A 14,718-nucleotide genomic window follows, 5' to 3' on the forward strand; every position below is an offset into this window, starting at 1 on the left:
AACCATCAAGAAATATATTGTTAATGACATTTGAAAACCGTCAAGCAACTTTTCATTTTTTTTAATTGTAATTTATTTTATATTATTCTTCCTGTATTATGCTCCCATTGGTCCAAAAATTCAACTACATATAAACAACAAATATACATCAAATGGCAACTAAACATCATCCATTCAATATCATTTCCAAAACTTTGCATCATATTCATATATCATTTACAAAACCAATATATATATATATAAACAATTTCAACAGATTTCCAAGAATTGAACTAAACATCATCTATTTAACTAACCTAGCCCAAAAGTATATCATCCCCAATCCGTAAACTTTCATAATGGCAACCCCCTACATATATGAACAGTTCACCTATCAACAATTCACCTAAACTCTAATCCTCTACAAAGTCTCAAAAGTATATCAATTAACCTCTACCCTCCATATGAACATTTCAAAAAATCAGCCACAAAAAATAAAGTTAATTTCCTTTTGCAGAGATGACGTCATAAGTCCTAGATCACATGTACGAACCCAAAAACTCTACCAACTCAACCCGCACCTCATCTAACTCGGCTTGTGAGTATGATTTTCGTGTATCAATCTGTAGACATGCAAAATAAATGAATTAATATTCATGAAAATTATTATACGTACAAAAGAAATAGTTTGATATATAACATACCGAATCCGAGATGACAATGCTTCCCCTATTTACAATTTCTCTCATATACTTCATGACATAGTATCCACACGTAGTGCTCCCGACTTGTAGTGGACACTATAAAAACAATAAATTAGAATAACAGACTAGTCTTAATTGCTAGTTATCTACAAAATACAATTGAATTTAAATATTTATACTTGCCTTTACTGTTCGCCATAAAGTTTGTTTCCTGCTTTTATTAATGTTCTTTTGCGAGTGAAATATTGCTATTGCTCTGTTTTGCCAAGATAAGATTGCACATATCTTAGAATATTGTACATGCATTAGAATTAAGAGCACTGCATGATATAAAAGATTAAACTTACGTGTCGGTTACATATCTTGTAGTTGCTTTTGATGTCGTCCTTAGCGAGTCAAGGTAAAACACTGTATCCTCATACGCATTTATAGCAAGCAGTGCCCAATGACCCCTAATTATACAAAAATGTAAGTACTATTTTATTGTAAATGCAACCAATACCCTAACTAAACTTACCCGGGATTAAAAGGAGCAAGAACTACTTGGTCGGGTTTGGACACCATCAATCTACTACACAAGTTTCGAATTCGAGATTCTTGTGTGTTTCCAGAAGAGATCAGGGACGGATCTACAAAGACATACTGCATATTTTCTTTCGAACCACTAACAGACGAATACAAGTACCTACAAAATATATAAACTCGTAAAAGAGATACATAAATTTAGATGCAAAGGAATGAAATTGACTTACATCATATAGGCCACCAATGTAAACGTTTTCACTTCGTTCATGTTACAAAGATCAACGATCTCCTCTCGAAGCACAGAAGTCTTTCGACTAACGCCAAAAAGGTCAGCAGGTAGTGAAAAAGTGATGCTGGAATCTTTCTCCATTACCTTCTCAGCATATCTGAGAATCGACTTCAACGCTAATGGCAAAGTTGATGTCGATTCACATACAACTTCTGTAGGCATTTTTATTAAGTCCCTCTCCTAATTCAAGAACATCCAAATTCAGTAAGACGTACAATATTAGACATTCGAGTTTAATAGTGGATTACATACCTTCAAGACGTCCAACTCTGGTTCATTCATCTTCATCACCTCCTTCCCTTTCTTTTCCTTATGTTTTGGTTTGTCCAACAACTCCACTTCTATTCTCTTACCCTTCTCTTCAATCCCCTCTAACACTATTAGCGATTCAATTTTCTTCGTCATATGTTGTTGTTATATTCGATAATTTTTTAAATCGTTACTTATTATTCTAGCAATGACTTCCCGTATATTGTAATTGTTTATTGTGTTTTTAAAAAAGTTATGTAAATTGATTTTAATCTCTCGCAAATTTTGTGTTGACTTGTGGTTTTTATATATACTATCTATATATATACAAAAGTCAAAAAGTAAGAAAAAGATATAAATGAATGGGGGAATCTTAATCTACAATAGTTAGATCTTAGGAGGAAAAAGAAAATAACTTTTCTGTATGGGAAAAAAGTTATTATCATGACCAATTTAAATTACACTTTCTCAATCAGCTTTAGAATAAATTCACACACACACATATAAAAAGTAATTTTGATAACTTTTTGTGTTTTGGCTTTTAATTTCTTTTAAAGTTAGTTTCCAAAATTAAGTTATTAACATCTTAATTATCACATCCATTAATAAATAATTCTTGGGATATTGATTATTATTATTATTATTATTACAATTAATTAGCTGTTTAATTTCCATTTAAAAAAGTTTACATTAGTGGCGTCTTAAGTAATCTTTTTGTTATTGCCACATATAGGTACAAACAAACATCTCTTCTCTATTGCCTACACTACCATACTAATATATAATAGATAGAAACAATAAACATGAGACTACACTGCAATTAATGCTAATTAACATATATAATACCACGGACTAATCAATCATTCTTTATTCATTCAAAACTATAAATAAAAGTAAAAGTTCAAAATCTATTAATCTAAAACTTATCAATAAATAAATATTTCAAATTTTATGATTTATGTTGTTGAAATAAGGTCCATATCTGTTTTTTGTTTACCTCTTTTGTGATATAAATAAGTTGTAAAACTATGGCTTTCAAACATTATGGTCTTTAAGGATTCCACACATTATGGTCTTTAAGGATTGTATCTCAATTCCTTATTTGTCCTCTTGAATTTTCAAAAAAGATGCACTTCATGATAAGTTCTCATGTATTAACTTTTAGGAAAATAAACGGAGTTACTTTAGGAAAATAAAAACTTTCATATGCACCATTAACGACCTAATTGACAAACAAGTCACCGTTTTTACTTCATCGTTAAATCCTTTATATACAACAAATTATATAAAATGTATTTATAATACTTTTCTTACCATTCAAATAAACGTAAACTTTGTTTCTACCCAAATTCTCTCATGTATATAAAAGTCATAGAAAAATCTCACAGATTAAATACTTTTTTTTTTTTCCTTTTCATAGTAACCTTATTTCAACCATTCAATTGGTGAGCAAGCCATGTGGGTGCCCTTGAGATTAAAAAGCAAAAAACTAACTTAAACAAATAAACCTAAATTTAGGAATTTAGAAAAGTCAAAATCCAACAATTAGGTTATAAAACACAAAAAATAGTAAAATGATCGGTTAGGGCTACAAACATGGCCAGCCCAGCCCAAACACTTCAACAACCTTAATCTTCACAAATCCTCCATTCCCTCGTCCATTTATAAATCTCCCCATCCTTCTCATCTTCATCAGGAAAAAGAAGCAGAGTAAAACAAATAAAAAAAAAAAACCATATTCATTCGTCATCATCTTTATTATTATTATCATCCCAATTATTTTCTTTTAACTACTTTCAACTATACTCAAATTTTAAATTATTGTTGTTTAACCACTTTTAACTAGTTCCAAACCCAACTTTAGAGTATGAGAGGTAGAACTTGCATTTACTTTTTTCTTTTTTCCTTTTCTCTTTTTATAAAACTTCAGCATTTTTGGACCATGGCCCATTCTTGTATCTATACTTTGTGCAAAGGTTTATTTGAGTTTAGAGAATTTGGACCAACTCAAAAATTTTCAATTGGTTGGATTGGTTATTATAAGATTCAAGAAATGTGGTCTCCAACATAATGCTTAGATTTTTTGCTTGTGTTAGATTATATAAAACTCCAAAAGAAGACACGGTTTATTTCTTTCACCTTCAGTTCAAATTCTCCATTTTCATTTTTATGTTTTGGTTTTTCTATAAACAACCTTTTTCTTTCAACCAAAAAAAGAGAAATCACAGCATTCATTCCCTTTTCTTTGTTATTCTGTTTATATTATCTCAATTCATCCATATCATTTTTCTTCTTCTCTCTTTCAAATCCTTCCAAAACTGTGATAAAATGACAAAATGAGTATGATAAAATGAACTATGAACTCAAAATCAAAACTCAGAAATCAAAACTATGATAAAATGACTTCAATTTTGAACTCAGAAATCAAAACCATGGCAGCAAAGTCACTTCAATTTTGAACTCAAACTCAGAAATCAAAACTATGATAAAATGACTTCAATTTTGAACTCAGAAATCAGAACCATGGCAGCCAAGTAACTTCAATTTTGAACTCAAACTCAGAAATCAAAACTATGATAAAATGACTTACGGCTGGGTAGTCGTCGATGAATGAGGTGATGCGGCGGAAGAGACGCGGCGGTTGTAGTCGAAGCTGCTGTCGTCGAATCGGAAGAGACGCAGAGGTGATACGGCGGTGGTCGTCGTCGTCGTCGAAGGTTTCGTCGTCGAAGGTTTCGTCGTCGTCGAAGAGACGCGGAGGTGAATGGCGCGAGGCGGTGGCCTTTCGCGATGAGGAAGAAGAAGAATGAAAGCCACGCGAAGCCTCTAGGGTTTTTTTTGGATAAATAAATTTAATAATAATAATAAAATTTAAAAAATTTAAAAAATAATATAAAATAATAATAAAATAATAATATATTTTTAAAAAAATAGGTTTTTTTAAAAAACATTCTTGACGTTTTTAAAACGTCAAGAAATATCAATAAATTTGAAAATGAAATTTTTTGACGTTTTAAAACGTCAAGAATTTAACGACATTTCTTGACAGTTTTAAAACGTCGAGGATAAATATATACATTTGACGTTTTAAAAAAACGTCAAGAATATCAAACTCATGATAATTCTTGACGTTTTAAAAATGTCAAAAATGTAAAATAAACAACTTGACGGTTCCAAAACGTCAAGGAAACATTGCATATTACTTGACGTTTCAAAACCGTCAAGAATTCTGTAAATTGCCTCCCCTCCGCCTTTTAATCAAAATTCTTGACGGTTTTTTCATTAAACATCCCCTTTCTTGACGGTTTTTCAAGAAACCGTCAAGAAAAGAAAAAATCAACCGTCAAGAAAGGGTCTTTTTCTAGTAGTGAATGGAGGGCTGACCAAAAAAATAGTTAATTTATAGGTTTGTTTTGGATAAATGATAAAAACTAATTTAAATTGTCAATATACTAAAATATAAAAAAAATAGAAAAAAAGACTGTTACAAAAATATCTTAAATGCCCTTACTCTAATAAAAAAAACCTCTCATCTCAAATACAATTATTGTAAAACCCAAAATACCCCCATAATTGAATCACACTCCTCACCACAATTATTTCAGCTCTCTCCTATTTTACCCTACCAAAACTTTCAAAGCACTTAAAAGCCATCAAATCCCCAAAACCTTCTTTCATTCATCTTCTTCATCTCCATTGACGTAAATTACCCTGTTGTGCACTTCGGTCTTTAATGCAAAAAATTGTCCAAGTCTGGCAAATAATGATGAAAGAAACGAGGCCGCAACTGAACGGATTATTAAAAAAAAAACAAAGACTGCAAAACAGAAACTTGATTAGTGAAAGGCTGAGTCACGAAACACGCTGTCTTTAAGACGTTTCGCAGCTCTGCTCTGAATCGTGCAAACAGAATTATGTCTCATCGTCCCCAGGATAAAAAAAAAAAACCTTTTTTCGTCAATTAGTTTTGTACAGAAACTAATTGGAACCGAAATACTAAAAAAAGAACAACTCGGAAAAGTTTTAAGAGAATGAGAATTTGAGAGAAGATTGTTTGTTGTGTTTTGTGAGAATGAGAGTGAATGATCTATTTATAGTTGTGGAGGATTAGTAACGATCAAAAAAATTTAATTGTGAAACGTTACAAATTTATTATAATAAAACTTTTAACGGTCAAAAAATTAATTTGTAATAAACGTTTCATAATTCCTTATAATTTTTATCTAATAATCCCCCACTTGAAATATTTTTACTATCAGTCCGCACTTGAAAATTTTTTAAAAACATTTTCATCGAGCTATGTCTGTCTCTATAATGTTGTGCTTAAGTAAAGATGTCTGGTTGACTTGAACCTTTACGTAGTGACAATAGTTTAGAGTATTGTAAAGTAACTCGTAGTTTTGAACTTTACTTGTAATGCTATTGCACACACAGCATTATTTGAGTGAAATTCTAAAAATAGTCCGTGCTTTATGGCCTTACACGTATATCACAGCTTAGTAAATGATCTAGGAATCTGCCCATAATTCCATAGGAAGCGACCCTCACTTCCACATTCACAAAGGTGAATCTATCAAGAGTACTCGTGTATCTAGGTACCCTACTTGATATCAAGTATAGATTTCATTAAGAACAAAGTTCAGCCTCATCATACACTTCAGAATGTCATGCTAATCACTAAACCATAAGAATTAGACTTTTAAATATTTAGCATGATTCTTATCATATTACTTGTGATCAGTTATTACCCATTAAACTTGTTTCTTGGGATCTCAAGTCTTTCAAGTTGGGTTTACCTCATAGTAATTCAAGTTTTAATAGGCTTGAGTCCCACTCTTTCTGAGGTTTTAAAAACCTTTTCTCTAGCAAGTCCTTCGTCAAAGGATCAGCCAAGTTATCGTCAGACCGTACATAATCCACTATCACTGCACCAGTAGTGAGCAATTCTCTAAGGGTACTATGCTTACGATGTATCTGTCGTCTCTTACCATTATAGTAACAGTTTTGAACTTTTGTGATAGCTGCAGTACTATCATAATGGATTAGTATGGCTGGTATCAGTCTTTCCAATGTGGAAATCTCTGATAACAAGCTTCCAAGCCAGCTTGCTTCTTCACTAGCAGCAGTTAGTGCTATCATCGCTGACTCCATTGTTGACTGGGCTAAGATTGTCTGTTTCTTGGATTTCCAAGCCACAGCTTCTCCTACTATATTAAAAATATAGCCACTTGCAGTCTTTGAGTCATCTGAGAGAGAGTTCCAATCAGCATCGTTGTAACCTTCAAGTACAACGGGAAACTTGTTATAATGTAATCCTAGGTTTTTGGTTTTCTTAAGGTATCTACTCTCTCTATCGCATTCCAATGTTCTAGACTGGGTCTGCTAATAAACCTACATAGTAATCCTACGGCGTAAGCTATGTGTGGTCTAGTGCAATTAGCAGAATACCTCAAACTACCTATGATACTAGCGTACTCGGTTTGGTCAACACTGTCACCAGTGTTCTTGAATAATTTCACACTAGAGTCATAAGGTGTACAAGCTGGTTTACTATCGAAGTAATTGTACTTCTTTAGAATCTTTTCTATGTAATGAGATTGATCTAAGAAAATTCCATTTTTCAGTTCTTGTAATTTTGATGCCTAAGATTACATCAGCTTCACCTAGGTCTTTCATGTCAAAATTTGCATTCAACATAGATTTTACATCATTTATGACGTGCAAGTTTGATCCAAAGATTAACATGTCATCTACATATAGGCATATGATAATACATAGCCTACCTTCAGTCTTATAGTAGATACATTTGTCACTTTCACTTACTTTGAATCCTTTTGGCATGAGTAAGTTGTCAAACTTTTCGTGCCATTGCTTGGGAGCTTGTTTTAGGCCATAGAGGGATTTATCTAGTTTGCAAACTTTGGATTCTTGGCCGTGAACTATGAAACCTTCAAGTTGTTCCATGTAAATCTCTTCTTATAAATCACCATTTAGGAAAGTTGTTTTAACATCCATCTGATGGATTAAGAGATTGTTTAGGGCAGTTATAGATATCAACACTCTAATAGAGGTGATTCTAGTGACCGGGGAAAAAGTATCAAAGAAGTCTATGTTTTCCCTCTACCTAAATCCTTTTGCTACTAATCTAGTCTTATACTTATCTATTGATCCATTAGGTTTGTGACTTTGCCTTTGACTTAATTTGTCATATGATCGACCATATTGCCCTTGAACTAAAATTAGTAGGAAAATCCAACATTTTGTTGAATAATTCCACCAACACTTAGTGGGATAAGTGTTTACATATGATGTAAATAACAAGCCAACTAAGATTAAGAGAAATGGGAGGAGGTGTTTTTTTGTAAAGATTTTTCATGCATTTTGCATGTAATTGTTATAGAAAAATATGTTTTGAAAATTCTTTGGAGAGTTTTGGGAGAATTTTAGAAATTATTCAAATTTTTAACAAAATTTTCTCACCTCTCTCACATAACCAAGTTGTTGGTTTCTTCCTTCCTAATTTCATCTTCCTCATTCTTTATTTCCTTCACTTAACGAGTCTCACAACCCGGTTCTTAGTCCGAAGAATAGTGGGTCAACACTAGTGGTGGTCTTTGTTCGTGATCGTGAGGAGATTTTGAGAAGTTAAGAAGCTACAAAGATATGTATTTTCTCTTAACCCTAATTAATGTAATTAGGTAATTACTAGGCATGTTAACTTCTAAATTAGTTTAGATGCATCTAGAGTAATTTTTAATTCGTTCTTTTGCTGTGCATATCTTGCTTTTCCATTATGTGGTATTAGAGAATGCTAATTTTACCCATTTGCTTGTGGTGGGTATTTCAATTTATTTGATAATTTGTTGTAGTTTAAACTAAAATGGATATATTATGGTTTTGATCTAAATTAGGTTTAAATTTATATAAATTATTGTAATTTATCCGATTTGTAGCTTTTTTTAATTTTGAAAAGGTTCTATAATTTTATTGGAGTCATTATAGTTAGAAATTAAGTTGTAAATGCTTCAATCGGGAGAGAGAAAAGCTAAAAAATGGAAGAAAAAGGAGGACAGACCCGAAATTTTAAGGGATAGTTGCAAATGTAGCAACTATATTCAAAATAATTAAGTACATAGTAACATTTTTAAAAAATTGCAAAGATAGCAAAATCTGTCAAAATCTATCAATGATAGGAATCTATCACTGATAGACCATGTAGCAAATGTTGGTCTATCACTGATAAACCATAAGAGTCTATCAACGATAGAAGCCTATCACTGATAGATTTTGCTATATTTGCAATTTTTTTAAAATATTGCTATATACTTAATAATTATTCTAAAAAATTCTACCCATTGTAATTACCCTAAAACTTCATACCCGGATGTTGACCCAAACCCAGGCCCGGACCCGTCGTGAACCCTTCAGCTGCGATCGTGTACCTGTTCGGCCCCACACCTCGCGTGCAGGTCACGTCGTTTAAATGCCTAGCCCAGTCCAGTGCGCGGCTCACTACCGTTTCAGCCCAGATAGCCCACGCCAAACCCCGCGCCGGTTTCGCCTGAGGACACGCTCCAACCCGCGTCTCGCCCGCCTGGCCCGGCCCTTTTTGTCTGACGGCCCATCTCCTGTTTGCTTGCGTAAGCCTACTCATTCCGACGAGGGTTTGACCCTGTTCACCCGGCCCGCGTGTGCCTGAAACATATTATGTTGGGCTGGCCGGTTCAAGCCCAAGTGCTGAGTTTTGGGCCGGTTCAAGAGTTTTTGGGCCGGATCAGTGCTGTTTCGGTGGTTTTCCTGCTTGTTTGAGTTGTTCGGAAGTTGTACTCCACCAAATTATTATCCTAATAATTTAGCTTTTTAGTTTAATTTAGAAGCCAAAACCAGTCTATTTTAGGACATTTTAATTAATTGTGCATTTGATGGATGTTTTAGTTAATATTTAGATTGTATGTACATATAGTATGCCATATAGTTTTAAGATTCCACTGTAGGTTAACATGTTCAAGTACTGAGAGTATGTTATGATGGTTATAATGTATAGTATGCATGTTAACTAATTAATATGATTAATTAATTAAATTAATTTTGATTCAATATGATTTAATTAATTTAATTAATTAATTATCGATTTATTTATTTTAATTAAATAAGATTTAATTAAAAGTTAAATAAATAAAAAAATCTATATTAATTAATTCGTTTATATAATGGTTATATTGTTAGATGGATGCTATAGGTTTGTCTAATTTTTTTTATAAGTTTTATAAGATGAATTAGACATTTAAAATTTATAACAAAGATAAGTTGCATTCTCACCTAGGTTAAACATATCTTCCAAATTTCATAGAATTAGGTCGATATCGTTTAAAACTAGTTACAAGAGGTTTACCTGATTTGATCTTGTCAGCAAGTCAGAGAAGATGACTAAGTTTGAGGTTCTTAAGTTGACGGTTTATGAAACACCTGCTACCTGGAGATCGTAATCAATTTTTTAGCCTAGTTTTATGAGCACGCATGAGAGATGTGAGGTAATAAAATTGGTTTATCACCTAGACATTATAGTTTGAAATCCAGTATAAGGGTTAAACTTGGATGTTTCACCTAGACTTAGGATATTTTTAAGTTAGCCTAAATATGATCCTATTTTTTTAGTACCCTTTAAAACCATCTTAGAATACTTCAACTAGAGAAAAGTAGTGTACTTTTAGCTCCAACATCCCTAAGAGTTCATACTGTGAGGTCCATGAAGGGCTTTGGGTCGTGCATAGGAGCGGACTCCCTTCGAAGAGTGTTTGCATGGATCAATATTAAGGTGACAACACATCCCGCGGTCTCTTCCATTTGGTCATACCTTGAGATTCCTAAAATGTTGTAACACCCCACAATTTAAGGTAATTTTATTTTCAATTATCTTGGTTTAAATTGTGATAATTTGAGAATTTATTTGATTATGTGAAAATTAGGATTAATTAAATATTTTAGGAGAATATTTAATTAGTTTGGAGATTTGGATTTTTTTGGTGTTGTAAAATTTTGATTTAAATTTTTTGATATGGGTTGATTTATATTGGTGAGATTATGGATTGTTATATGTATCCGATTATACAATTAATTAATTTATGAAAGTTAAGAATAATTATATTATGGAGATAATATAATTATTTGAGGAAATATATTGTGTTTTGGGGAAGATGATAGAAATGATGATTTGATAGGGTATTAAATAAGAAAGAGAAAATGATTTATTATTACTTTTGAAAAAAGAAAAAGTTGTTTTGATTGGATTAAATGAGGAAAGAGGATTTGATATTATTTGTAAAGTAAAAGGAAAAACTAAAAGTAAAATAATAATAATAATAATAATAACAATAATTTAAATAGGGGCACTATTTATCATCTTCTTCAACCTTCCTTCTTCTCCATTAGTAAACTCTAGCCGCCACTATCCTCATCTCCGACCACCACTTAATTGCACCAACTCTTTCGCCCATTCGCCAGTTCTGTCAAAGTTTTCGGCTGTCGTTTGTGTTTACCTATTATCGTTTGGGTTTTTTCTTCGTGCGTCGCATGCCCAACCAACGCAAGTCTTCGTCCATCAAGCCTTCATTCTTCACTGTCCTTTTGAAGACTGGACGACCACCCATCACCTTTCCGCACCCATCACCAACTGCTGTTAGTCGCTGGATTCAGTGAGTTGGCGATTGTTGGGTTTTGTTGTAATTTTTCTTATTTACCCTTGAGCTCAAATATTAATCTTGATCTTTTGGGTTTTCTTTAAGGAAGCAAATTGGAGACTATCGGTGTCTATTGGAACAATTGTTGAAACAATTTATCTTCCATTAAAGATTAATTTTGGACTCTAAATAAATTATTGTTGCAAGTAACATTAATTTTTGAATTATTTCCTTAAGGTTTGATTATTTTCTTGAAGGATCTTTTGGCTTAATTTTTAGAGTAGTTATCTGAGAAATTCTGCCTCAAAGGTTAAATTGGTTTTAACCTCATTTGTTGGTAAGTTTGGAACCCTAATTTAATATTTGGAGGAGATAGGTTAACAAAATTAAATTAATTTTGTATATGTTTTGAACCGAATAAATTGGAGATTTACTGCCAACCGAGGTAAGAGATTCTCCTACTAGACCCTCGTACTAAAGTTAAATGCTTGCATGTGATTTCTCTATTATGCGTTGATGAAGCTAAAATGCACAATGTATTGATGACGTATGTTGATGACTGATAGTTATGGCTGAGTTATGTTGATGATGATGGCTGATTTATGTTAATGCTGATGCATGAAATATTAATCTCATGATTGAGAGAGACATGATTAATATTCATGTCATGTTTATGATGTTATGATGTGTTACATGCTATGCATTGGGTGTTCTGTTAACTTTATCTGTTAGGTTAGTACCTATATGGGTGTCCCTCGAGATCACCACCTTTTTATGACTCTATGGTCCGACGGGTTCACTAGTTTTATGAGATGTTATTTATATTAGTGGTCTGACGGGGTCACTTACAGCCCAATTGTCTTAAGTGGTCCTTCGAGTTCACTGAAGACCAGTTTGTCCTAGGTGTTCCTTCGAGTTCATCGAAAGACTAGTTTTGTCCTAGGTGTTCCTTTGGATTCACCGAAGACCAAGGATGTTCCTACGGAATCATTAGATTCGTGTATTTGGGAACGCACCAGTTTAGGGGTACTTCTTTACAAGACTCTAACGAAAAGTTAATAGTGTTGGGGTTGATGTCCTAAACCTCGTGGTCATGTAGTTTGTAATTGTATATATTATACAAACTTTTTATTTATCTAATAAAATAAAGTGTTTCATTTTATTTGACATTTAGTTGCATTAACCCACAAAACCAATAAACTAACATCCAAGGTTATCTTCTGTAACCTAAACATGTATGTGGAGACATACAAGTGGATCATGTTTAAGTGATAATCTAAATGGTCTGTAGTAAATGGATAAGGATGGATACCTTATTCTAGTTATACTACGAATACGACCTGCTTTGTAGTTGTTACAATTGTTCTAAAGTGCTACAAATGATTTAATCCTAATAATTTATGTCGAGATATTAGAGCAGGGGTATTCTATACAAAGAGTTTGTATAAGATCGGACCATGCAATGAATAGTCTCTCTTATTAACACCGTTACTAGTTGAGACTACATTTCACCATGATGACCATAGGTGACTTGACCTGAATCATGAGTGAGTTGTGAACTTTTGCCTATGAAGGCGATCCTTTGATTTGCATGAGTGAGAGTGATCTATGTCGTCGACTCAATATGCCTACCATTTTGGAGATTCGTCTGATTGGGGAGCTGGGAACACAGCTACACAAGAAGGAATTCACTCCTTCTCTATAGATAGGGTAAGTAGAGAAATTGCTCTCTTAAGGGCTGATTCCAGGACTTGAGCAATGTGGCGCCACACCTTCTCTTGGCCTAGGAAGAGTTTAGTTATAGTAGAACTATAATTATTGTTCATTAGAGGAATCAGTGGTACTTAAGGAGTTAGATAGAATTACAGGGGCAAAACGGTAATTTTAGGCCTAGCCGTACTTACGAGCAATTTGTGAAGGGTAATTGTTCTGTTTATTGGTTATATCTAATGGACACAAAAATATATCTACAGTAAGAAGAGTGCAACTATTAGTCTTTAGTGGAATGACTAATAGTTAATGAATAGAGACTAATAGTTAATTTAATTAAAGAGTTTAATTAATTAATTAATCTCATTTCCTTAGAGCTTCAATCTGTAGGTTCATAAGGTCCCCTTGTTAGCTCAATAAGGATAAATGAGAATCAAATTTATTTTTGTTTAATTTGAATTGTTCAAATTGATTAAAGGGAATAAATTGTATATAATACAATTAATATAATGTATTTGACACATTATAATATAAAGTTTTGATAAGAGAAGTTAATATTTGAATATGATTTAAATAATAATAATAATATGAATAAGATTCATAAATAATACAAGAAAAGGTCGTAGGGCCAAAGAACCCCTAAAACTTGTACATTCAGATCTATGTGGTCCTATTAATGTTAAAGCAAGAGGAGGATTTGAATATTTGATCACTTTAACTGATGATTATTCAAGATATGAGTATGTTTATTTAATGCAACATAAGTCCGAAGCCCTTGAAAAGTTCAAGGAATACAAGGCTGAAGTTGAAAATGCATTAAGTAAAACTATTAAAACATTTTGATCGGATCGAGATGGAAAGTATATGGATTTGAAATTCCAAAACTATTTGATGGAATGTGGAATTGCATCCAACTCTCAGCACCTAGTACACCTCAACAGAATGGTGTATCAAAAAGGAGAAATTGAACCTTGTTGGACATGGTTCGGTCTATGATGAGTTACGCTCACTTACCTAATTCGGTTTGGGGTTATGCAGTGTAAACTGCAGTCGATATTTTGAATTGTGTTCCATCTAAAATTGTTTCTGAAACACCTTTGAAATTATGGAATGGTCGTAAAGGTAGTTTACATCATTTCAGAATCTTGGGTTGTCCAGCACACGTGCTTGAAACTAATCCTAAGAAATTGGAACCTCGTTCAAAATTATGTTTATTTGTAAGCTACCCCAAAGGAACTAGAGGTGGTTATTTCTATGATCCTAAAGATAATAAAGTGTTTGTATCGACAAATGCTACACTTTTAGAAGAGGACCACATAAGGGAGCACAAACCGCGTAGTAAGATAATATTAAATGAGCTTTCCAATGAAACTATTGAACCTGCAACAAGAGTTGTTGAAGAGCCTAGTACATTAACAAGAGTTGTTCATGTCGGTTCATCTACTAGGACACATCAATCTCAATCGTTTAGGAAACCTCGACGAAGTGGGAGGGTTACAAACTTACCTATTCGTTACATGAGTTTAACTGAAACCTTAACTGTCATATCTGATGGCAACATTGAGGATCCATTGACTTTTAAGAA

General features: G+C 32.9%; 1 protein-coding gene across 1 annotated transcript; it reads right to left on the minus strand.

Moving 5' to 3' along the window:
• Nucleotides 1-155: 155 nt before the first annotated feature.
• On the minus strand, nucleotides 156-2,337 carry LOC127150579 (uncharacterized). Its single transcript, XM_051088456.1, has 7 exons — nucleotides 1,750-2,337; nucleotides 1,436-1,677; nucleotides 1,201-1,368; nucleotides 1,031-1,135; nucleotides 867-939; nucleotides 684-779; nucleotides 156-602 (listed from the first exon to the last, which is right to left on the minus strand). The coding sequence occupies exons 1-7, from the start codon at nucleotides 1,900-1,902 to the stop codon at nucleotides 519-521; spliced, it is 921 nt and encodes a 306-aa protein (XP_050944413.1). The 5' UTR covers nucleotides 1,903-2,337; the 3' UTR covers nucleotides 156-518.
• Between the last annotated feature and the right edge of the window lie 12,381 nt (nucleotides 2,338-14,718).

Source organism: Cucumis melo, chromosome 8 (genome assembly GCF_025177605.1).
Source record: "Cucumis melo cultivar AY chromosome 8, USDA_Cmelo_AY_1.0, whole genome shotgun sequence".
In the NCBI taxonomy this organism is placed as follows: domain Eukaryota; kingdom Viridiplantae; phylum Streptophyta; class Magnoliopsida; order Cucurbitales; family Cucurbitaceae; genus Cucumis; species Cucumis melo.

Coding starts and splice junctions, on each gene's coding strand:
- LOC127150579 (XM_051088456.1), bottom strand. CDS start 1,902: ATGACGAAGAAAATTGAATCGCTAATAGTGTTAGAGGGGATTGAAGAG. Junction 1,678..1,749: donor CAGAGTTGGACGTCTTGAAG/GTATGTAATCCA, acceptor TTCTTGAATTAG/GAGAGGGACTTAATAAAAAT. Junction 1,369..1,435: donor ACATTGGTGGCCTATATGAT/GTAAGTCAATTT, acceptor TATATTTTGTAG/GTACTTGTATTCGTCTGTTA.